This window comes from Phodopus roborovskii, unplaced genomic scaffold (assembly GCF_943737965.1).
Source record: "Phodopus roborovskii unplaced genomic scaffold, PHOROB, whole genome shotgun sequence".
NCBI classification, from domain to species: Eukaryota; Metazoa; Chordata; class Mammalia; order Rodentia; family Cricetidae; genus Phodopus; species Phodopus roborovskii.
Genome location: NW_026126418.1, coordinates 30251634 through 30275802, shown reverse-complemented (window position 1 = coordinate 30275802; position 24169 = coordinate 30251634). Strand labels below are relative to the sequence as shown.

Here is a 24169-nt window from a genome sequence, read left to right as displayed (position 1 = left end):
GAAGCTATCATGAGTCCAAAAACACAATGAACACATTTTTCCATTAATTTTACCACTTAGTATGGCTTTTGTCCATGAAGACAGGTTGAAGAATTCTCTAATGCCTGCAGAAAGATTCATTTTTTTTTTTTACATCAATCTAAACACTACTATAATGCTGAGTATTCAGTTGGTAGTTAAATATTCCCCATGGTACAACTGCCTCCCCCTTTGACTCCTGGTCTTCTTAGGAAATTGAGTTCTGTGTTCTCTTCCAGTATCAATGTGTGTACACATACAAAACTGTACAAAAGCATTCCCAGAGGTCTCTGGACTCCTTCAATCTCTACTAACAACCTCTGTATCAGAAAAGGGGGGATTTAAAGACAACTAGCAAAGTGGCAAACTGAGCCACAGAACAATGAAGACAGAGTGGGGAACTACAGAAAGAACTTCACCATTCTGGGTCACACTGGCCAATGCACATTTCACTGAGCATTTAGTTAATAGAAGTCACTGTGTTTTCATCTCAGAACTTTCTATGGTTGAACCAAGCTATCACACAAAACAGCAGCACTACAAACTCTTGAGAATAGACTCTCAATCTCATTTCTATCTCCCATGTCTGGGTCATAGATAGCATTCATCAGAGAGAAAACGAATGCTAACTGACCACACTAGAACAAAAATCCTACAGACGGCAGAATCTATATGCAGCATTGTGTTCTTACAAAAAGGTCCTTATTAGCACTGTTTTTAACATATATATATATATATATATATATATACACACACACATATATATATATATGTATATATATGTATATATATATATTTTAAATCATTTGGTGAAATTTCTTAGATTTGTATCTTAAAACTTAGTCTTAAAACACAGAATAGCTTACATTGATCTACATATTATCAGAGAAATAACTAACAATCTTTATTAGTGAACAAGTAGATCTTATAAAAACAAAGCTTATGTTGAAAATAAATGTATAAAGTACAATTATTTCTAAAAATGCTAACCTTTATAAATTTCATAACTGGAACTTAAATGCATTTTTAACTTTTTGCAAAAACTGCATGGAATATAAAAACTAAAGCACCATTCCAATATACTAAAGGTAATTGCTGCATCTACTGTGCATGTCATGTTGATGTATGACTATGTAGCAAAGGTCAACCTTCTGCACTCATACATTATCAAATTTGAAAGCACAATATTTGATTCTGACCAACCTTTAAACTGCCCACAATATGTGTAAAAAATAGATGGAGTTTTAGCTTGGTTTAAAAAAAAAAAATGAACCCATGTTTTGGAAGCAGAAAGGTCAAGAAGGCAGTGGCAGGGTTAGATGTCAGTACTATGAATCTCACAGTGTCTTAGCTTATCAGCGAGGTCTCGTACAATGATTACAAGCAAAAATTGCTATACTAATGAAGACAAAGATCTAAAAAATTAAATAGCACAGGCCCTCTGACAGAGGGCAGTTAACTGGTAGACAATAATGCAAAAATAAGAACATAAATCACTCTTTAGCGTGATAATAAAAACCCACAGTACACCCATCATTTGCACGCCTGTGGAAGGCACTGTTGAGGACACAAGTGTCAGCTGCCATACTCCTCACTTCTCATCTGAAGTACAGCAGCCTGAAACTCGGCTTCTTGATCAGAAGACAAGTCAGTGCTTCTCACACTCTTCCTCTAACTACACACACACACACACACACACACACACACACACACACACCTGCTGGCATACAACTTAGTAGTCATGTGGCATCCTGAATTCAAAACTAGTGTTTGGTGGGTAGACAAATTGATCTTCAGATCTACTGAAACCTGAACAGCTACTAGTCTCTCCATCAGGACCTCGAGACAGTAGAGCGGAGAACGGAGAATAGCAGAATGAAAATCTCTGCTTTCAGTACACTATGATTAATATACTATTTACTCTGGGTGGGAACACTGTATCATGGCCCATGTGTGTGGAGGTTAGAGGACAACTTTCTGAGTCAGTGCTTTCCTTCCACCATGTGGGTCCTGAGGATGGAACTCAAGTAGTCAGGTCTGGCAGCAAGTACCTTTACCAACTGAACAATTTGTGTGTGGCTATGGTTATTTTGAAATAAACTGGACTACAGGAAGTTGCTGCATTTTAGGGAAGAAAGGTCTCACAATTGAAAAGAAATCAAAAAAGGTCCTTGAAATTCAAAAGAAAAAAAAAATGTGCTGAAAAGGAACAGCAGGAATCCGTCACAACATTCAACCAAAATAGGTCTCAAGAATCAATTTTATTTCAATCTGTATTCAGTTTCAATTACAAGACCCAAAGCATTTTAATCTGAAAATTCATACATTGTAGCTATGTGAACACATGCGTGAGAATAAGTCCAGTTTGCTTTTTTTTTTTTTTTTTTTGAAAGATTGTATAAAGCAAACATAAAATGTATCAACTCCTAGAAAGTAAGAAAAAAAGCCTTTGGAATTCTTGCTATACACAATACACATGAGTAGTCAGTTTCATTTTTAGCAAACAGCTTATAGTTCATAAAACACACACTGGAATGTCTTAATTATACTTGTACAGGCATAGAATCCATTTCCTTTCGCTGTTTTTCTTTGAGGCAAGTACCTACTTTTAAAAATCTATATACTGGATGCTGTGGGGAAGAGACAGATTTGTAAACCACAGAGTGAGGTTCTGCCTGCCAGAGGCCGCTGTGGTGCAGAGACCCCCCCAGGTGAAGCCACCGTCACTATGTTTGACCAGGAGGCAAAATTATCAACTGAGGATTTAGGGGATTAGAAGGAAGGAGAATACATTAAACTCAAAGCTATTGGACAGGATAGCAAGCAGTGAGATACATTTCAAAGTGAAAATGACAACATTTCTCAAGAAACTCAAAGAGTCATACTGTCAAAGACAGGGAGTTCCAATGAATTCACTCAGGTTTCTCTTTGAAGGTCAGAGAATTGCTGATAATCATACTCCAAAAGAACTGGGAATGGAGGAAGATGTGATTGATGTTTATCAGGAACAAACTGGGGGGGGGCTGTCATTCGAGGGTTTAGATAATTTTTTTTTTCCTTTTCCCTCAATCTTTTTTATTTTTAAAAATAGTTCTTTTATAATGTGGTGTTCAAATGAAGATTGAATCCTGGCACTCCATCTCTTTGGACCATCTGGTAATCTGAATTCTAGTGTTCAATATTCATTATTGGTTGTTTTCGTTGTGCTGATTTTTGGTGATCAGACCTCAGCTCCCTTAATATTGCCCTTCTTTTAAAAATTTCATGTGTGCACAGAGAGGCCACCCTTTTCAGGACTGTGCATTTTAGGTTTGTAATGATAAAAATATCAACGCGTAGGAGCTTCCCTATAACCTCCAATTGGCCCCGAAGCTCCAGCATGCAGTTGCTTCACTCCTGGACTGCGATTTTCAGTAGGAGATGAAAGATTTTCAGAGAACTCAACTGTGGGAAAATGATCTTTGCTCAACTTGAAGCTACTTTTGAAATCTGAGGGTCTGGACCAAAAGAACATCACATTTGTAGTCAAGATGACAGATACAGTGAGAGTAACAACTAACTCCAAAGATGGCTTCACTGGAGAGAAAGAAAGCATCCTAAGAGTAAGTCAGATTGTCTGAAGATCCCAGGAAAGCTGTAATTTTCATCAGCAGTTAGGAAAGTTATTCCTGCAGAAGTGTATGCAACAAACACTGCTCCTTTTGATTCTGTTTGTACTTTTTGGCCTAGGACATGAGTTTTCAAGGGACATCATCTGTACCAGCTTCATTAAAATAAACAGTATTTATAAAAACCGTAAAAAAAAAAATCTATATACTGGCCTATATATTGAAAAAAGGAAATATTCTTAAATTATATTGCATACAAGGGGGCATGTGAATCCAGGCCCCACTAGATCCAGGTATCAGAAAGCAGCAACTTAAGAGGAGCCCTAAGCTAACATTAGTCATAGCATCAAATGGGTTAGAAATGGGTAAATAAAAATCAATACAGAGCCTGGTGTGATGGTATGATGGTATGATGGTACACAGGCTTTAATCACAGCACTGCGGAGGCAGAGGAAGATGGACCTCTGAGTTTAAGGCCAGTATGGTCTACACAGCAAATTTAAGGTCAGAGAGATTGTGTGTGTGTGTGTGTGTGTGTGTGTGTGTGTGTGTGTGTCTGTCTGTCTGTCTGTCTGTCTGTCTGTCTATGTGTGTGTATTCTTTAAATAACTTAGGGGAATGGTAAAAGAATTTTGAACCCAAGTTAACTAACCTGCAATTTATAAACCCAGCCCAAGTAGCAGGCTCTTTTGGGCAAGAACATGCTTTCTCCACTTTCCCACCACAGCGCACATGCTTAGAATTCATTCATGTTATCGAGGCTCTCCTATGCCAGACACCAAAACAAAATCTATAAACCCTAGACTCTACTTGGTGCTTTGGGCAAGCACTCACTTTCTACTCCTAACTCCATCATTCACAGGAATTTCAGGCAGAAACAGCACATCAACCTCTGGTGTTGGCAAAAGCAAGTTCAGCACTTAGCAATAGGAATCTACTTTCTGATTATATGTGTAGAGCCTCTTGTACCAAGTTCTGGTTTACTTTGATTTGAGATCAAGAGGGCGACAATAACTAAGAAACATGTTCTATCTGCAATATTCAGTGAGAACTGAGAAGCAGAAATAACGAGCAGCCATATGTTTCCTGCACAAATGACATGTGAGATACTACACAAGCATGAAAAACTGAAGAGCCTTAGCCTCATCCCTTCACCTACCAAAGGACTGTTCACAGGTGGTGAATCAAGCAGTTCCAGTCACCATGTTTAATCCTATTTTCAGCCCCATAAACCAAATGGTTTTAGGAAATGAATTTAATCTCCATGTGACACTGTTCTCGAAGTCATTGGGAGAACCCTAAGAGAATGCATGGGATAGTACCTAGAGCATAAGCCTGACCAACAGGAGGCATTACAAATATGTGCACCAAATGCCCTGCTCAAAACACCCTTCAAAGCAGAATAAGAAATATTTATTTCCATGAAAATACATTTTTCCCAGTTTTCCTAAATCAAATGCCAGAGATCTGGTAAAAGTCTTGAGTAGCTAAAAATTTGGCCTCTTTCACAGAATTCTGGACTAAGGAAGGCTTGAAGAAAATGTTTTAATCTTCTCAGAGTACTTGCAACATTTATGAGTTTTGATGCCAAAGGAAAAGTGGTGCGGTGGCCAGCGTGCTTCTGAACCACCTGTCACCACCTGTCAGTGATGGGACAACAGTCACAGGCAACCATGCCCAGGATTTTTACACAGAAGCTGTAGACCCAAACTTGGGTCCTTGTGCTTACAAAAAACACTTTCTCAGCTCTGACTTCAGCAACTCTTTTGAAGTCTTTTGTTTTCACAATGATTTCATTTGTGTGTGGTAGGGGTGCATGCACATGCCACAGCAGACATACAAAGATCAGATGACAATCTGAGGAAGTTGGTTGTACCCTTCCACCATGTGGGTACTGGAAATCAAACAGGTCATCAGGCTTGGCAGCAGATGCCTACCTTTACCTGATGAGTCATTGCTCAGGCCCTAAAAAGGTAACAGCAATAAATAGATAGATAGATAGATAGATAGATAGATAGATAGATAGATAGATAGATAGATAGATAAAACAAAAGTAGAAAATGCCAACTAGTTAAAATAAGCTGAGACAAACTGCTCACAGGTTGATGCAATTAAATAAGGTTTTAATTCTTCACTCAGTTTTTGTTTTCAAAGACATAAATTTTCCATATTTATGTAACTGTCTAAATTCAAAATATTTATCTACTAACCAATAGTATTAATACACTGAGAAATTTAATAAATTTTAAATATGTCAATTATAAAATTATTAAGATCTAACAGGTCTCAATACCCAACCATTTCTACCCTGATTTATTACTTGGTACTAGAATTACTGTTTGATGGTTCTTTAGTTTGTGAATTGTAACTAATATTTTCTACAGTTTTTATGCTATTGTCCTAAAGCAGAAAACAGTTGTCCTCCTCAGTCTAGCCTTCAGCTGCTACAAACAAAAATATAACAGGTTGTATGGTAATTAAGATAAGTACTGTCAGTTGGAAACAAAAGTTAAGGTGCTAAAGAAATTCTAAACTTACTGAGACTGAAACATTGAAAAATTAATGGCTCAATAGAAATTGTACTACATTTAAGTCAGATCTGACTTGGCTTAGATGCCCACTGTCCCTGACCTAAAACTGACAATCATTCTGCATTGTGGAACTCAGTGTATAGTATATAATGCAATCATTACATAATTAAAATCACCCCACAAACACATACACATTCAGCTACAACTTGATTCTACTGCTAAGATTAGTATGCACAATGAGTCCATGATGAAAAATATATAGTTTAATCAAAATGTCCAACCTTGGATTCCAAGTGGAGCTACTCCAAGTCAGTAACTATATATTGAGTATTTACATAAACAGGAGGTATTTCAGGAAGAAGAGCTTAAGAAATCCAGGAGGCTAAGAGAAACTCTCTACATATTCAGCACTGAAAAATAATACTGTATGTATACTGAAAGTATGTATGTGGTACAAGGAAATAGTTGCAACAGTAGATGTAATGAAAAAAAGAAAAAGATGTCAGAGCCAAATAGAAAGAAAACTGTCCTGGGCTTTGTGGGTCAGTACCTTAAGCTCAGACTGCCTCTCTCAAAAACAGAGATCATGGAAGGAAGACACAAAGGTCTGAAATGTGTAGAACGGATAGAAAAGCAGCCAGACAAAGACAGATAAACCAACTTAAAAGGTGGATTTCCCAACCTAGGTGAAACAAGCATGCATTAAAAGGCAATCCCAGGGCAATGAAGTGTAAGGCTTTCAGGAGCAGAAACAATACTTCAGGAGCAGAGCTGCGCTTAACATGTATGAGGCTATGGGTTCAATTCCACAGACTAGAAAGAAAAAGTCACCATTAATCATTTGTTTACATTTAGCTCTCTGACTCTCCACACACTGGATGTAGAACTCGGAGAAAGCTGCTTATTATCTCTACATCTTATTTCTTTCCCATAACTCAAGATATAAAACCTTCACAGAACTATCCTCTCCCACAAAAAAAAAAATCCAAAAATTACCCCCACACAAAAAAATTATGTATAAACACATTTATATATATATATATATATATATATATATATATATATACATACAGTAGACAACATTTTGTTTGATGGAACAATACAAATTTATTATTAATATATCTCAAGTGAGATGGAGAAATAAATGTGAAGTGTTTAGAGGAGAACAAGACATGGTGGCTCACAAAATGATGCCAACATCCAGGAATCTGAAGCCACAAGTCACAGATCCCAGACCAAGTTGGGCTATATTGCAATATTCTGGGGGAAGGGAGGAGTTCAGGAGTTAAGGAGTTGGAATGGACAGTTTGACAGAAGAGGCAAAGGAAGAGGGAATAGACTCTAAATTTTGGCTTGAATACTGATGCTATTTGGTGAAATGAGAAACAAATTTGAACAAGTGTTTTTTTTAAAAAATATACTCACTCCACAATAAAATGGCAGTAGGTGATTAAATACATAGCTCCAAAGAAAGAGAAATGGGCCAACACTCATAGACAGACAGTAATTATTAAAGCTCTGGGCACTGATGAGAACTCCCAGAGACTGAATGTGCACAGTGAAGAACTGAAAATAGGGGAAAGCCAGGGAATACCAACATTGAAAGAACACCGAAAACAAGGAACCAAAGAAGATAATGATAGTCTATGGCCAGAACCAAAAGGAAAAATGTGTCTCAAAGGAAAAAGAACACACAGCCAAATCAACCTGCCAAGCAGGAGAACGAGTTAAGAACTGAGAGTATTCACTTGATTTGGCAAGTTAGTCACATGATAAATGAGTGGAGCACTGCTAGGCCCTCAACATACTGGCAGAAGAAAAGCGCATTGTGAAGACAGCTGATGAGAAAACGAACACCCTGCCGTAAGGATTCTGGGCAAAGACAAAGCAACACGACACAGGACGGAGTACAAGGCAGAGGGTCAAGTCCAGACAGAGAGATGAGGGGGGAATGTCTGTCAGAACAATTTAAGCTGACGTGTAATGCAAGAAAGGACAAAGCACAGCCACAGAACTGAGAGGAGACTCGTGTGGCCATAGAAGGATGTGGGTAGAGAGAAGCTAAAGGTTGTCTGTAGGTCACACTGGACACGACCTGTTACTGTTTGTGGATAGGGGTCATCACTCTGGCTAACAGCGTTCCCTCATTCACACTAGTCTTAATAACCTTCAGCCATTATCTTAACATCAGATAAGATTTTCTGTTTTAAAATACACAGATTACTTCTCTGTTGTGCTAGTTTTACTAACCTCGTTTTAAGATTTGGATTTTTATTTTTTATTATGTGTATCTGTAGGGAAGAAGATGCACATGAGTTTAGTGTTCTAGGAGGCCAGATAGAGAGCATCAAATCCTCTGGACCTGGAGCTACAGGTAAAAGTGAGGTACCCAAGGCTGGAGCTAAGAAGCAAGCGCCTGCACTCTGTAAGAGCATACTCACTCAACCACCGACACATCTCACTAGTATTTCTTTTTGGAGATATTTTCATAAAATAGCTGCTTGGTTTCATCATTAAATTCCTTTTTTTCTGAGGTACTTATCTTTGAGTACTGTACATCAGATGTTAAGAAGAGGCAACAAGGTGCTATTAACACACACATACAGCTAGTGAAATTTATAAACAAAAAAGTGTTGTATGAAGCTGCAGCGACAGCTTTAGTAGTTAAGGGCACTTCCTGCTCTTCCAGCCAAGTTTGATCCCTAGCACCCATGTGGAAGCTCACAACCATCTGTAACTATCATTTCAAGGGATCCAGTACCCTCTTCTGGCCTCTGTAGGCACCTGGCACACGTGTGGTGCACATACATATATTCAAGTGAAAAACTAACACTCATAAAAATAAACACACCTTTTATAAAAGGATTATATTCCATAGTTTCAGTTCTCCATTTCTTTAATCTATCACTTAAACATGTGTATATGACACTAACACAGAAAACTATTTCTGTTCAGAGCAACTGAACTGAATGTTCATGTTATTTAAATTTCTTTATCAGCCACAGAAAAAAAATCTATGGCCCTTCCATATTTACAAGTTTCAATAATAATAATAATTAATAATAATAATAATAATAATAATAATAAATTCTACCGTGTAACCTTGTATCTATTAACTATCTAGCAAGAAAGCTAGGCACATCATATAAATTATTTTTATCATTCCAGTACCTATGGAAAACATATTATTCTCCCCATCTTATAGAAGAAATAAATGCAGGGAGGTGAGGTGAAATGCTCAATGTTACAAAGTTGACATTCAAGTCCACTTCCACATGCTTGAATTTATGGGCACTAAACTAAAATGCCTTAGACTACTAACAAACTGGGTTCTTCAATATATGTCACATGAGATACGAAACCATAAAAATACAACTTTTAAATGATAAAAAGTATATCTAATTTAAATGAACATTTATAGTCAAAAGATTAACCAGACACACTCTGCTAACATGTCTTCCCTATGGCATAACTTCACTTCTAGTTGTTTCAATATTGGAAAAGACACATGAAAGGAAGCTAGAACAAATTATGATATTATATTTAAGAATAACTAGTCTACAGCAAAAATATTCCCACCTAATCCTTGGTATACAAATTCAATCCAGTGAGTTTTATTAGCAGTTAACTGCCTACTCCAAAAACATATTTGTCCCTCAAAGTTAAAAACTACAAATGGTATAATTTGTTTCAAAATCAGAAAATGTTAACTTCTGATTTAAAACACTAAATTTCTCATTTCTCTGAATTTGAAAGTCTAAATGAAAAACAAAAATGTTGTAATTTACTATGTATTTGTCATATAGTAAATTCTCCTAACAAGAATTTTTTTTCAGATAGCTAGTCATCCATCAAAATACTATGTGAAGAAGTCTAGATATTTAACAAAGAAAAACCATTGCCAGGTCATCTTTATTTTCCTTAACAAAACACACACACAAGAAAAAATTCATTTATATATCATCATTATTTTACAAATATAAATAATACCAAGAATTCAAGTACAGTCAAGTGCAGACGCAGTTCCTATTGTTAGTATGTAAACATTAACTATGTACATCACGTGCCTTTGGCCCAGCTGCAAAACAAAAAACATCAAAAGAAACACTGCACTTGACTGTTCAGTTGCATTCTTATTGAAAATTCGTACCAATGCCTATATAAATAAGGTTACAGCTTTCAGTATCACTTAATGTAAACACCTAAATAGATATTTCCTTCCCACTGGCAAATATCTCAGGAGTTAAAATTTAATGATGAAGTATTCAAAATCTTAATTATGTTTCAATCCTTAAACACTATCAAAGAAATTATTCCTAGCCAAAATTGTTCCTATGCCAAAATGGGTATTATTTACAAGTTACAGATATAGAAAACAAGGGCTTCTTTTTTTTTTTTTTTTTTAAACTTTAGAATGCACAAAGTATCTAACAGCTATGTGGGTCTCTGCACATTCAATGGTACCGCGTGCTTTTACTTTCAATGCCCAGTAGGCGGGACTTGAACACACTGACTTTGCTAGGCAATCTGAATTTGAATAGCATTAAGTATATATCTAAAAGGCAATGTTTTTGAGTACCACAAAAAAAAAAAAAAGCAATAATTGACATCAACAAGACTACAAATATCCAGTTGAAGGCACACAGGATTATTTACTATTGTGTCACCACAGATTCTCCACTTGGTTCAAGATTGGAAACAGAGTCAGCTCTGAGAACTGTTGACTTGGCCTCATTTGCTGACAATTCCTCCTTCTCAGTCTCTTCTTGTTTTTCCTCTGGCTCCTCTGAACCAGGTGTTTTTTCAATCATTTGGCTTGTCTGCTCTGTCACTGGTATTTTGTCATCTCTCTGCTCTGTACTATTATCAAGAACATCTTGTTCTTCTAAAGATTCTGTAAAGAGAAAGACATCAACTTCAGGACTATCCAAATGTCAAAACTGCTATAAATAAGGCAAAATCAAAGATAAACATATACATGTACTAAAAAACAGTAGAATGACCTATTACCTTTTAAATCTTCTACAATAAGTACTGAACTCTGTAGCATACTGCTTAGGTATTAGTACAACTGAATGATTGGAGGAAATAGACTCATACTTTTATAATTTCATCTACATTAAGCTTCTAAAGATATATCTGCAAGCTCAATGTCCAAAACTCAGGGCTCCAACAGGTTGAGATACTGTAGTGCATCAATTTTTTTTTTTTTTTTTTTGACAACTGGACACAAACTTGAATCATCTGGGAAGAGGAAACTGAACTGAGGAACTACCTCCATTTCTTAATTAATGATTGATATGGGAGGGACCCAGCCTGTGGACAGTACCACCTTTGGGCAGGTGACCTTGAGTTGAATTAAAAAAAAAAAAAAAAAAAAAAAAAAAAAGCAAGTTGAACAAGTCATGGGGAGCAAGCCAGTAAGCAACATCCCTCTGCAGTCCACACATCAGTTTCCTCCTGGAGGCTCTTGCCTTGAGTTCCTGACCCAAGGTCCCTCAGCAATGGACTATGACCAGGGAACTTGGAGTTATACAGTGAAATAAGCCATTTCTTCCATGAAATTGGTTTTTTAAGTGTTTTATCACAGCAATAGAGGATCCGAACTAGGACAATAAAAGTCTAGAAAACAAAGCAAACGTGCAATCCCTCCATTATTGAACAGAAAATTGTTTTCTTTGCACCTAAGCAAAACTGTAAACAATGTATAAATGTATGCTTTTGTGTGTGTGTGCATATATATGCACATGTATATGTGTAGACAGTACTCTTCGGGCCTTATATACATCTCTATTATTCAAGGATGAGAAAAGTCAAGATCCACCTTTCCAACTGTATGTCTTGTCTCTCTTTATCCCTATCCAAGTCCTCACTATTTAAACTTAAGAATTAGAATATGCTACATACTTTAGTGTGCTGAGACAAAGAAGGGGTCTTTTGCCTTCGGTCTACACACAGAAAGTCTTCCCCACATGAAAATTTACTCCCTTTAAATTCTAATTATTTTTGAGTTTTAATTTAAGCATCTTGATAATAATAAAGTATTTATTAACTTTCGTAAAGAATGAGGTGGAAGAAAATGAAAAGCTGTGGATTCCTTCCAGACTAATGAGGTTTGATCAAGCCAGACCACCTGAAACAGAGTACCAGGTGATCCTACATTCAAAACAGCTGGACAAAGCAGCCTGACAGACTACAGCCAGGATTTCTGCACCTTCTTAGAATCCCCCACGACAGCGCCCCTTAGCCCCTTACCAGCAGGAAGTAGTTTGGAAAGAACGATGCCCAAATTCCCAAATATTGTCTATAAATGTTTGTTTTCATTTAAATGGACTTGGTTATATTAATTAATAAATAAATAAATAAATAAATAAATAAATAAATAAATAAATAAATAAAAGAATGAAGTGGAAAGGGAGTAATAGAGGCAGCAAAAGCTTTGAGTCACCTAATGTTCAAGTCAAAGATGAAAATCTAGCTTTAAGGCATTTCCCCTTTTTTCATAATAAACCTATTATTCTTGCTAGCAGAAAAGTAATTAAACCACATGAGCCAAGCAAAAGACAAAATTTCCTATATTCAACAATGTTCCTTATGACAAACTATAAGTGTTATTGAAAAAGAAAAATCTGGTGCAAGGCCAGACTGCTTAAGGAAAGGTTACAGTTAAATTTCTTTAACATATAACCATAATTTCACAAATTAAATAGTTTTGCAAGAAAATTATGTGTATTATGTACACACCATTGTAGAAGTACTAGAAATCCATTGTTTTAGCATATTAGTTTTGAGAAACACAAACACACCTTTAGTCAGAACTTGAAAAATATTTTTAAAGTATTACCTCCGACAACAGGTATTCTGGACTCCTACCTACAGTAATCCTGTTTTACAACTACTTTCTCCTTTTATAGAATAAAAGGCCTAGATGCCACAGTTGGGGGCATCCACATACTGATGTCTTACTGTATGACAATACAAATAGTAATGATCACAAAATTAGTGAGGAATGGTCATAAACCGTACTTGTGACACATGACTACAGAAATCCTGGTTTGTCATGATACAGAGCTCAAATGGCATTGCTGCATCACTGAAATCTTAATGGAAACTCAGGGAAGAAAAGCACGACTCAGTTTTGTTAACTGAGCAGAGCAGAAAGGAAAAGTGAAAGTCTATGGATACATACTAATCATTTCTGGCACAAAAACAATCACATTCTTCTGCAGAAAACTTATGAATTACTAGCCATTTTTTAATTCAACCCTTACAGAATTCATTCACAGTAGAATTTTAAGAGTCACAGTTTTCCACAACTCTCTAGCCATAAACCAATATTTACTTAGCAAGAACTTTGTCATTTGTTTAGTAAGCTTTCTGAAACCAACACATCAAGCCATAGAAAATGAAAAACAAAAGGCTAATAACATTGGGCACAATCCACAAACAACATGTTTAAGTAAACATAGGCACATACCATTGGCTAAATTCTAACACACTAACACAGTAGCAGAGGGGTCAAGGTTCAGAGTTTAATATAGTAAACTTTCATAATATAACTTTAAAAACTTTACCAAGCCAAAGCTAATTTTAAAATTCTATGTTTGTATAAAAAGGTAATATAAAGAATGGAACTGGAAATTTGAAACATCTGTAATACATGAATTCAAAGAAATACCATGTGTCTCAATACTTAGAAAATATGACACAGTTTCCAGTCAAAATTATATTTCAGAAAATATATGAAAAAGCTAAAATCTTAATGAAGTGATAAGTAAAGATTAAAAATAACTAAGTGCCTCTTTATAAGTACTTTTCTTGAGTTAATGTGTAGAAAACAATCTTGATGGGAACAACACTAAAAAAGAAACTGGCATGTTACACACCTATGATGCAAATTAGCATTTAATGTTGAGAAGCCAATTCCATGTTACAGGAAACCATACAAGATCTAAAAGCCCAGGTATATAGTATTGACAGATATGTAACAATTAGACATTTAAACATTAGAGCATTATAATAAGACCACGTACTATCTCCAAAGTACACATTTCTATGGGAGCATCATTTACCTACTCTAACAGAAAACAAATTTTTGTTTTGTTTTGTTTAATGAAGCTTCAGTTTAAACCAGTTTGATAATATAAAATGCAGTTTAAAAGATGTTAGTATTTGACCATAAGATACCAAAGGATAAGACTCAAAATAGTGACCTGAATGACCTAATTATATATGCAAGAAAAAATCATTCAAATCAGGTTTGGCATCTATAATGCAAAACAAATAAAAATAATATAACACAATGTGATAAAACAAAAAGATCTATCAATCTGCTTTGTTCCCTGTTCTTATCCACCATTATGTGATAATGGTGGCAGTGTTTTTCTACCAAATAATAGCAATTAGTACTGGCTGACTGTTTAGGCTAAGCTTCAGCTCAGCTAGACAACTCAAACTCAAAATAATGTAATTGTATAATAAAAATACTATTCCTTCACCTATAAACACAAAAATGCAAAAAGATATAAGAGCCTTACCTTAGCTTTAGATTTTTATCCTAGCTGCCAAGAAAGAAAACTAAATAATCTAGCAAAACAATTTGTTATTGCTTTGTGGAGAAAATCTGGTGTTCTTAACACATAAATGATCACTATGTATGTACACTATACATATTCCTCCCCATCATTAAATTAAAATTGGCAATTTCAGTCTTTAAGCCCACAGATTGTAAAGTAGGCATTTTTGCTGTCCTTAGGGTCAATGTATTTAAGGAGCAAAAACATGAATTTCACCCAATTCATAAAAATGATTCAACAAATAATCTAAATTATAACCAGTTTTTTTAAAACAGCCAAAATTCAAAACATAGAATATTATCTAGTTATTTATATTGGTGAACAGTTCAATTAAACAAATTAAGAGTTTCAATATGAAGCAATGACCTAAAACTAAACCATTAAGAAGTGCTTAGAAAAACGTATCAGAAGATCAAATTATATCTAAATCTAAAACAAAATATAGCATTATACTATTCATAAAGTTCAGCATAAATAAAGGCTGAAACTTTGATGAGGATTCTGATAGATACATAAGAGCCAACAAAATTTTCATTATCAAATGATATAAATTTCCTAGAGCATAAGAAAAACACTAAAAACAAAATTCTTTTTCATTCAATGTAACCCAACAGTAAGAAAAAAAGAACAGTTATCAGATTATCAAATTTTATATTACATAAAGTTTACTTAACTATCAGTATTGGATAGGAGCCATGACTTTTCATATTATAGAGTAAACAAACGATAACTTTCAACTAAAGCAATTACCTGGGCTCTAGACAAACATAACTGAGTAATGGAAACAATATTTTTTCAGACGGGGTAGCAAAAGAAAGAACTACTAAACTCACACAAGAATGTGGAGCCCTCATTGCTCTGACTACTGATTACATCTATGAATAGAATGCTAGAGATAAAGTATTTTGGAAAGGATTTTATTTATCATCATTACTAGTGTTGGGGTAGTGCTTGTGCCACAGCATACATGTATAAGCCAAAGGACAACACTGTGGAACAGGTTCTCTCTTTCCACCATTATGCAGGCTCAAGAGATGAAACTTGGCTCATCAAACTTTCATGGCAAGTGCTTTTGCTCACTGAGCCATCTTGCTGACCGCAGTTTTGAGGATAGAAAAAAAAACAATCATCCACTTTAATGTCAGTTGGCAGTTAATTTTTTTATGTATTTATGTATTGTATATTTATACATTACCATTTAATCATAAAAGGGAATATGGAATCTAAAAGCAAGTCCTTTTTTGGCATGCCATATCTTGTTTAGTTTTAGAAATAGAGCTATTAATACCTACTTATTTGTGTTTTTTGTTACTGTCTGTTGTCAAAGTTTTTGAATGTACAATTCTTGAATGTAAAAATGTTCAGGGATTAACAGGAATTTCTTCTAGGTCTCTGGTGAAAATCTGACAAGATTTCAATGCTATTCTAAAAGTGATACATAAATTTTAAAAACCTCACCCTAAATGCAAATTCTTTTAATATCTAAAATTTTAAATTTGCAGACAAACTTAACTGCAAAGACCTGTGCCATAAACATTGAGGAAAAATTCTTGGTTCTAAATGATTTATATAAATGCTTACTGATATTTGTCGGAAGAAAAATTCAGAAGGAAAGTTATCTTTTTTAGTGTATTTGTAAATTCAACAATATACTCTGTACAGTTCCTGCTCTCAAGAAGCTATTTCAATATGCTTTAAAAATACAAAATGAAAACAAAATTCCTGTCCAGTCCTCAATTTTCTACAACACTGATGAATTTAGAAATCAGAACTTTAATCTCTCAGATACATTGGCTACTGGCATAGAGTAGGTGAAACCATACTGTCCAATTTAATTGTTCAATTTAACCACCGGTGTTTAAAATAAATGCAGCTCTCTTTGTTCATCCAGCTTTGTACTGATAATCATATTGCAGTGTAATAATAGTCTTGGAGAAAAGTTTCCTGTCTTCTGAAGAAACAAGAAGAAAAAAAGGTGTCGGCCACTCTGATGAATCCAAAGAGAAAATATGAAAAAGTTACTAGTCCAAAAAAAAAAAAAAAAAAAAAAAAAAAAAGTCCTTAATAAAACGGAATTACTGCTTCAGCTTTTAGTACTAAGGAGTCATCAGACCCTGCCTCAAGTGTACCCTTCACCTATTAACATTACCTTACTGGGATTCACTTTGAGCCAGTTAGACTTCATTCCGGGGATTTCAGATAGAAAATGAGACATCTGAGGTATTGTTCCTCCTAGATTAGATGAGAAGGAAAAGTATAGCTGTGTGTTGTTTGCTAACTATCCATCTTGACTTTAGTAGAAGAAATAAATAGGACCCATTATCAAGATTTATATTTTGTTGGATTTTTTCTTTTCCTTTTAAAAAAAATCAAACACAAAATACTATTGGCTTTCAAGCATTCACTTTAACTTTCATAAGCAAGGTTATTCATGGAAGGGACTTCAGTTTTTCCTCTAGGCATCTTCAGTATAAAATCCTTTATTCTCAGTTCCAAGAGGCTGCAATGCCAAGGCAGATGGTTTGCATGTGTCAGCATGCAGATCAGAGCATGACTTAAGCAGAAAAAAAAAAAAAAAAGAGTTGACACTGTATGAAGTTGATGCTGCTGCAGTCTTGGAGATGAAGATGCATGCATTCACTGTGTTGGAAGTACATAGGCTCAGTCATAGCTGTCTGTATTCATGTTCACTTTGATACTTGTTAGTGAGCCAAAAGCCAAGCCCAATTCCACACATATTTCACGTTCATTCCTCAAAGTTTAAAAAAAAAAATCTTAAATCTCATACTAACCTTCTGATATCTAAAATATTCACTGCTTCATAAAATTCAGATAAAGCAATTTTAATACTTTATGAAATTTAATACTTTTATGAAAAATAAATCAAATGTATATAAATGATAATTGCTATACAATTTATGAACTTCCAATTTATGAACTTTTTATACACTAGGTAATAGTTACCAAAATATTATGGTCTGTTTTATAATTCTGACTTCATAATTTAGAACTGAGTAACAAAGTAAATGAGTGAATACTAGTAACAAGAAATAATTGGCAGTTTTCTACTTTACCTTTTCCATTTTTCATGCAATTCCCAAGATAGACTAGCAAGAACAATTTTAAAACACAAGTTCTGATAAATTCTACTTCTATACAATAAAGTGACATTTTTTAATCAGGCAATGATAAGTTCATGGACTTCTAATAAACTGTCCCAATAAAACACAGTGCTATTAATATTAACCAAGTTGTCCAAAACATGCAAAGATGACTTCCCAACTCCTAAGTTTCCTGCTTTCTGGTCATTTCTACCAATCTAAAGTGGTAGACACACGCTTTTTCTATCCATACATACTCTAAATATTTTGTCCTTAGAACAGTTGTTTCATAATTTCAGTGCTTCATTTAGACATATCAAAATGATTCCATGAGAACATCACTAGTCAAGTATCTTGGATTTCCAAAGAGTTCATTCCATAAACAATGCTTAAACAACTGTTGCTAAATGTTGTTGATCACAACATGATCTGCATTTGAAAACTGAAACACATCACATCAATCACAGAAGAAGCCATCAGTGCAATAACTGACATATGCATGCTGAAGAATTTGATAAATTAATCCATTGTCATCATTATAAATATTATGCTCTTATTATTAGGCTACACACATTACCAAGACAAACATTTCAATTAATATATTCATACCTTCACTGAATTGGCTCTCTGGTGAGGGTATACTTTCTGATGACACGGGACCAGCTAAACTTGAGCCTTCCACTGCCTGCCTCTTTTCAAAACTAAACTCTGGAAGTCGAGGAGCTTGAGGTCTGGTTTTTCTTGCAGGATTCAAGAAAAAGCAGTAGGCACATCGAAAAGCTGCATAGAATGTTTAGAAAAAAAAAAAATCAACCAAATTTCAAGAACTAATTAGATAACTCACAAGATTACTTTTATAGTCAGACTTGTAATAAATTTATAACTTCTAAATATGTTACCTATTACAATAGGTGTTCTACTCAACATTAATTTTAAGGCATACTGAATTATTACTATGAGAATTCAATTATTAAGTTTAAAGTAGAAATGCTGCAACAAGGTAAATAGCTTAATAAAAAAACTATATAATAATCATTTAAATACTTGACTGAACTTGCTTTTCTAGTCAGTAAAATAATTATATATTTTAAAACCCAGAATCTTGTCCAAGAAGATGTAACATGTTATATTTCTAAAGCATAATTGATCATGTGAGCATTTAATAATGGCTACATGTGAAAATAATTGGTGATCTTAAAAGTAAATGTTAATGCTTAAATTCCCACCCCCAGTAATTAAATTAGACTCCCTATAGGTGGGTGTGGGTAGCAGAACATCTGAGAACAGCTGACTTAGAGGCTGAAACATTATAAAAAGGAATTGAGTTAGATTTTCTCCTTTGGTTTTAGTATTAAATAAGGAGACAATGTTATTATGTACAGTCAAGTACCTAAAATAAAATGATATTACATAGGAGTGGATGAGAATGATATAGTTACAACTATTCAAACCTAACTATCCAAAACTCCTTACCAATGTATTCAAATTCTTCCTTCAAAGCCATGCCATTGTGAGAAAAACACTGCTGACATATGAGAGCGTACCTACACCACAAGGGAAAATAACACACAGGTTACAGCTACAGATAATGCTCACCAGAGAAGGCACTCGGCCATTGTGACTTATATCAAACATGGATGACTATGCCATAATAAATGAATGTTAGCAAATCATTAGCAACACTCCTTAAGCAAAAGCTGAAGTTAACCAAAACCAAAATTTCAACTAGTTTGAAATATAATTTAAGAGTTGGAGTGTAGCTCAGTGATAGAATACCTGCTTAGCATGAGCAAGATCCTGACTTCTTTCCCAGCATCTAATACATAAATACTTTAAAATAAATACAGAGCATAAAACATTTAAATTATACATGTATATAAATAAATGTGTGTGTATGTGTGCATATGTATATAAGAGCACCTATATACATATTACATAGGGAACAGCTGAATATATCCTAAGTTAACAAAAGCAAGTTTAGAGCTTCACAAATGCTTAGCAGTTAAGAACATAACATATACTGCCCTTCAGAGGACCTGAGTTTGACTCCCAGCACCCACATCAGGCAGCTCACAACCACCTGTAACTCCAGCTCCAGGGATTCATGCCTCTAGCTTCTGTGTGCACCTACATTAACATACACAGACACACATACATATACACAACTTAAAAAATAATAAAATAAAATTTTAAACTTTAGCAACAAAACACCTAAGTTTCTCAATGACTTATTCCTGGGGATGGCAGCTTCTAAATTTGTGATTTGATAAGACTGGAAATGATGGAACCTTCTTAGAGATTAAAAATAATTATTATAAAAAATAAAATAAAAAGAAACCCTGAGAAATCTTACAGAAAATAAATACATTTAATTCTTTATAATTAGGGCCAATAATAAAAAATTATATGATGTTGTCCTTATATCTTTCTCACTTAACATCATTCTCATTTTCTGATCTCTAATCATTACTCAACAGATTTTTTGGCTTAATCAAACCATTCTGTTTTGAATTAACATACAACTTATGTTAGCATTAAATATGGCAAGGAGCAAGTAATATAACAATCTGAAAAACATTTGAAAACAGTAAGAGCTAATAATACAAATTGTTTTCAATGCTATTGGAAGTATTTCCCATCACCACCAACAGTGACACACATTTAAAAAATCCATTTCTCAAAAACCTATTGGGTTTTTTCTATTTTTGCTCTCTTCAAGTTTAATAATTTGAACAAAATAATTCAATTCCTCAAAAATGATAGCAGAACTAAAAAGTACAAATACAATCCACAAAACATCACAAATATACACTGGCCAATAATTTTTTTTCATGTTCCTTTATCTACAAGCCAAGCAAACATTACCTGTTCTGTGGACCATCGCCAACTAAATATTCAACAATTCTATCCAGAGCACCTCGTTCTCTGGGAAGAATGGGCCTTGCTAAGGGTGGACCTGGAGGATGAAGGCCTAGCAAATAAATAAAAACACATGAAATTTGTGTGCATAAGATACATACACAAGATTCAATTAAACAACCAAAGTGATTTAGGTGTGTTAGAACATTTAAAAGATTTTAACAAAACAACAAATACTAACTCATAAATCTCTATACAGTATTAAATGTTTAAGGAACCATACTATAAAAATCTACTACATATGTACATCAGAACCACCAACATAATTTGTTAGGATATTAAACTATGTTGGATTCTGTACAAACTAATTTTTAAAATACTCTACTCCTAAAAGCCTATGGTAATACTTTAGAGACCCACTTTGAACTCAAAGTAACAGATCAGGGTTACCTTCCCCCAAAGACTGTAAGAAATATATGAAGTATATTAAGGATTAACAATATATGTACTAAGCAATATAGATTAAATTTCCCTTAGAAAACTAAAAACCAAGACAAACCCCACAACTGCCCCAGTCTTTTGCTTACAGTTTCTAAGCAGGGGTAGGAGGCTAAACCCACAGAAACTATAACTGTCTCCCAGAGTTGAGAGGACAGCACTGGGACTCTGGGGAAACCAATGCAGCTCAAATTCACATGACAGTGCCAAAGAAGAGAGATGACATGAAGAAACAAATCACTTAAGTGTTGTGGAATATTACTTTAACTATGTGTTACATTTGCTTATGTTGTGAAATATCAATTTATGTAAAGGTGTGCTGCATTTGTTTATTTTTATCTGTTTAACTAGGCAAAGATACATTACATTTGTTCATGCTGTATTTGTTTAATTATGTAGATATGTTGTTGTTTTACCTTGCCTGTCTAAGGCATCTGATTGACCTAAGAAAAAGAAAGCTAAATGACCAACAGAGGCAGACAGTAGAGTTGACAGGAAGGCTAGCAGGCAGAGACAGTAAGGAGGAGGAATCTAGGCTGGGGGACAGGGGTAGGGGAGAGAATGGGAGAAATGACCAATGCCAGCCAGCCAGGCAGCTGCCAGACAGACAGACACAGAAGAAACAGGAAAAGTAGGACACACAGAGTGAAAGAAAGGTAAAAGGCCCTGAGTCAAAATGTACATAAGGAAAACAGATTAATTTCAGTAAAAAAAAAATCTAACCAGAAACTAAACTAAGGTCAAGCATTCATAACTAGCAAGTCTTCATGTCATGATTTGGGAGCTGGTTGGTGGCCCAAAAGAAAGCCTGCTACACTTATGTATCTACAGAGGGTCTCCCAAAACACTCAGCAGATGGCTGACTAGCCCATGCATCTTAAAAAAAAAAAAAAAAAAAAAAAAACTACCTTGAAAGTAGAAAGGTCCCCTCCAAAATATTAAAGGAAACAGTGTTCACACACAGTCAGAATGACTGCCTGTTTTTAAGAGCTAGAATAGAAAATCTCAAAAACAAATAATAAAAAAGGAAGAAGAGGAGGAGGAAGAAAATACCCAGTAATGCAAAATTTACAATGTCAGGCATTCAAAAACTACTAGCCATGCAAACAAAAATGCAATGTATATTGAGGGGAAAAAATTGTTTCAGATATGGCTAAATTGGTAGGTAAAAATACTAAAACACTTCCACATGTTTGACAATCTAGTAAAGATATGAGAAAAAACAAGTACCAAAACTAAACTTCACAATTGAAGTCTACAATGTGTAGGATAAAAAAAACACAAAAGATGAGAAAAAGACATTTAGACATTACAAAAGATACTGGTGTACTTGAAGACATAGCAATAGAAACTATACAAAAAGACCAAAAATTAAGGGAGTGGGGAACCAGTAAGTTGTAGTACAATCTCAAATAATCAAATGAACAATCTGTAGGGAAAATAAAAAAATATACATAATTGAAGAATATACAACTTTTTTCCAAATTTGGAAGTTTTAAAGCCACAGATCAAAGAATCTTAACAAATCCCAAACACAGTTTTGTTCACACACCCTAAAAGTAATCAAACTGCTTAGTAGCAGGCCAACAGGGGTACATCACAGAGAAAAAAATGACAACAGTCGAAAATGAAAACTGCCAGACTAGAATCTATATCTGGTATAACATCTTTTTAAACAAAGCAAGAAACAAAACAAAGAATTCATTCCTCATTGGCCAAACTACAAGAATAATTTTTAAAACTCCTTGAGCTCAAAGGAAGTGACAATAGATATAAATTTAAAAAAAAAAAAAAAAAAAAAAAAAAAAGGATGGTCAGCTATTAAAGCACTGGCTGATCTTGCATAGGTCCTGGCCTGGATTTGTTTGCCAGCACCCACATGGAGGCTCACAACCATCCATAACTCCTATCCCACAATATCTGATGCTCTCTTCTGTCCTCTCCGGGAACTAGGCTCACAAACACAGAAGGTTGGGCTTGGTTATGAACACCTTTGATTACAGCACTTGGGAGGCAGGAGCATGTAGAACTCTGTGTACTTAGCAGACTCCAAGCCAGTCAAGACTACATAGTGAGACTGCATAACTGATTAAACAAAAAATAATTGTGAGATTTATAATATGTATAGAAGTAAAATGTAAAATAAAAGAACTAAAATAAATACTAAATAAATAACACAAAAGCCAAAAGAGGGAAAATGTTAAATATATTTTTGTCCTATCTTTAAAACTGTGTGAGATAATGTCATATCACATGAACAACTGTGATTTGAGATATTTTCTAAATCTCAATACAACTACTAAAATCACATACCCAAAAAAGGGTTACAAATAATACAGCAGTGAAAAAAAAAAATTAAATGTAGTCATAAAAAATTTCAGTTCAAAAGGAGGCAGGAAATGAGGAGGAGGTTATCACAACTGAAACATAATCACTGCATCTTGGAGCAGCCCATGGTGAAACAGGCTCTCAGACAAGATACAGAAGCAACTCTCAACATACTGTATAAATGCTTTTAAGAAAAGCATTTATAAGGTAAATAAATAAATTTTAAGTAAAAGAAAAATATAAAAGTATGCTAACACTAAGCATAAGAAACTTTAAATTTAGACTATGAAGTTCACAAGGACAAAGGCATCAACTTATCATCTAGGTACTAGCAAGGTGGCTCAATGGGTAAAGGTGCTTACCACCAAACCTGATGATGTGAGCTCAATCTCTGGAACCCATGTGGGGGAGAGAGCGTACTCCAGCAAATCATCTTCTGACCTCCATACACATGTACCCAACCATGCACACATACCCATAAATAAATAAATGTTACGGTTCTTCCTTAAAGAACCAGGCCAAACATTTAAGGCATCATAACAGAACTTCAAACACATAAAACAAAAGCTAATACAAATTCAAGAAAAGATAGACAAATATAAAAGTATAGTTGAAGATTTTAACATTTTCCTACCAATAATTGTTTTTAA

General features: G+C 34.6%; 1 protein-coding gene across 2 annotated transcripts in view; it reads right to left on the bottom strand.

Annotated features, from left to right (window-relative positions):
• Window positions 1–10037: 10037 nt before the first annotated feature.
• The window catches only part of Lnpk (lunapark, ER junction formation factor), a 51281-nt gene continuing 37149 nt past the window's right edge, over window positions 10038–24169 (bottom strand). The window contains exons 10-14 of one of the 2 annotated variants that reach the window (XM_051184455.1): window positions 20700–20805; window positions 19308–19378; window positions 18444–18614; window positions 16883–16965; window positions 10911–11051 (exon numbers count right to left, since the gene is read on the bottom strand). In XM_051184455.1, the coding sequence (XP_051040412.1) occupies window positions 11043–11051; window positions 16883–16965; window positions 18444–18614; window positions 19308–19378; window positions 20700–20805 (440 nt within the window). In that variant the 3' untranslated portion in view covers window positions 10911–11042. Of the gene's footprint in view, window positions 11052–16882; window positions 16966–18443; window positions 18615–19307; window positions 19379–20699; window positions 20806–24169 lie in introns of both variants that reach the window. The other variant, XM_051184454.1, reaches the window with a different exon arrangement.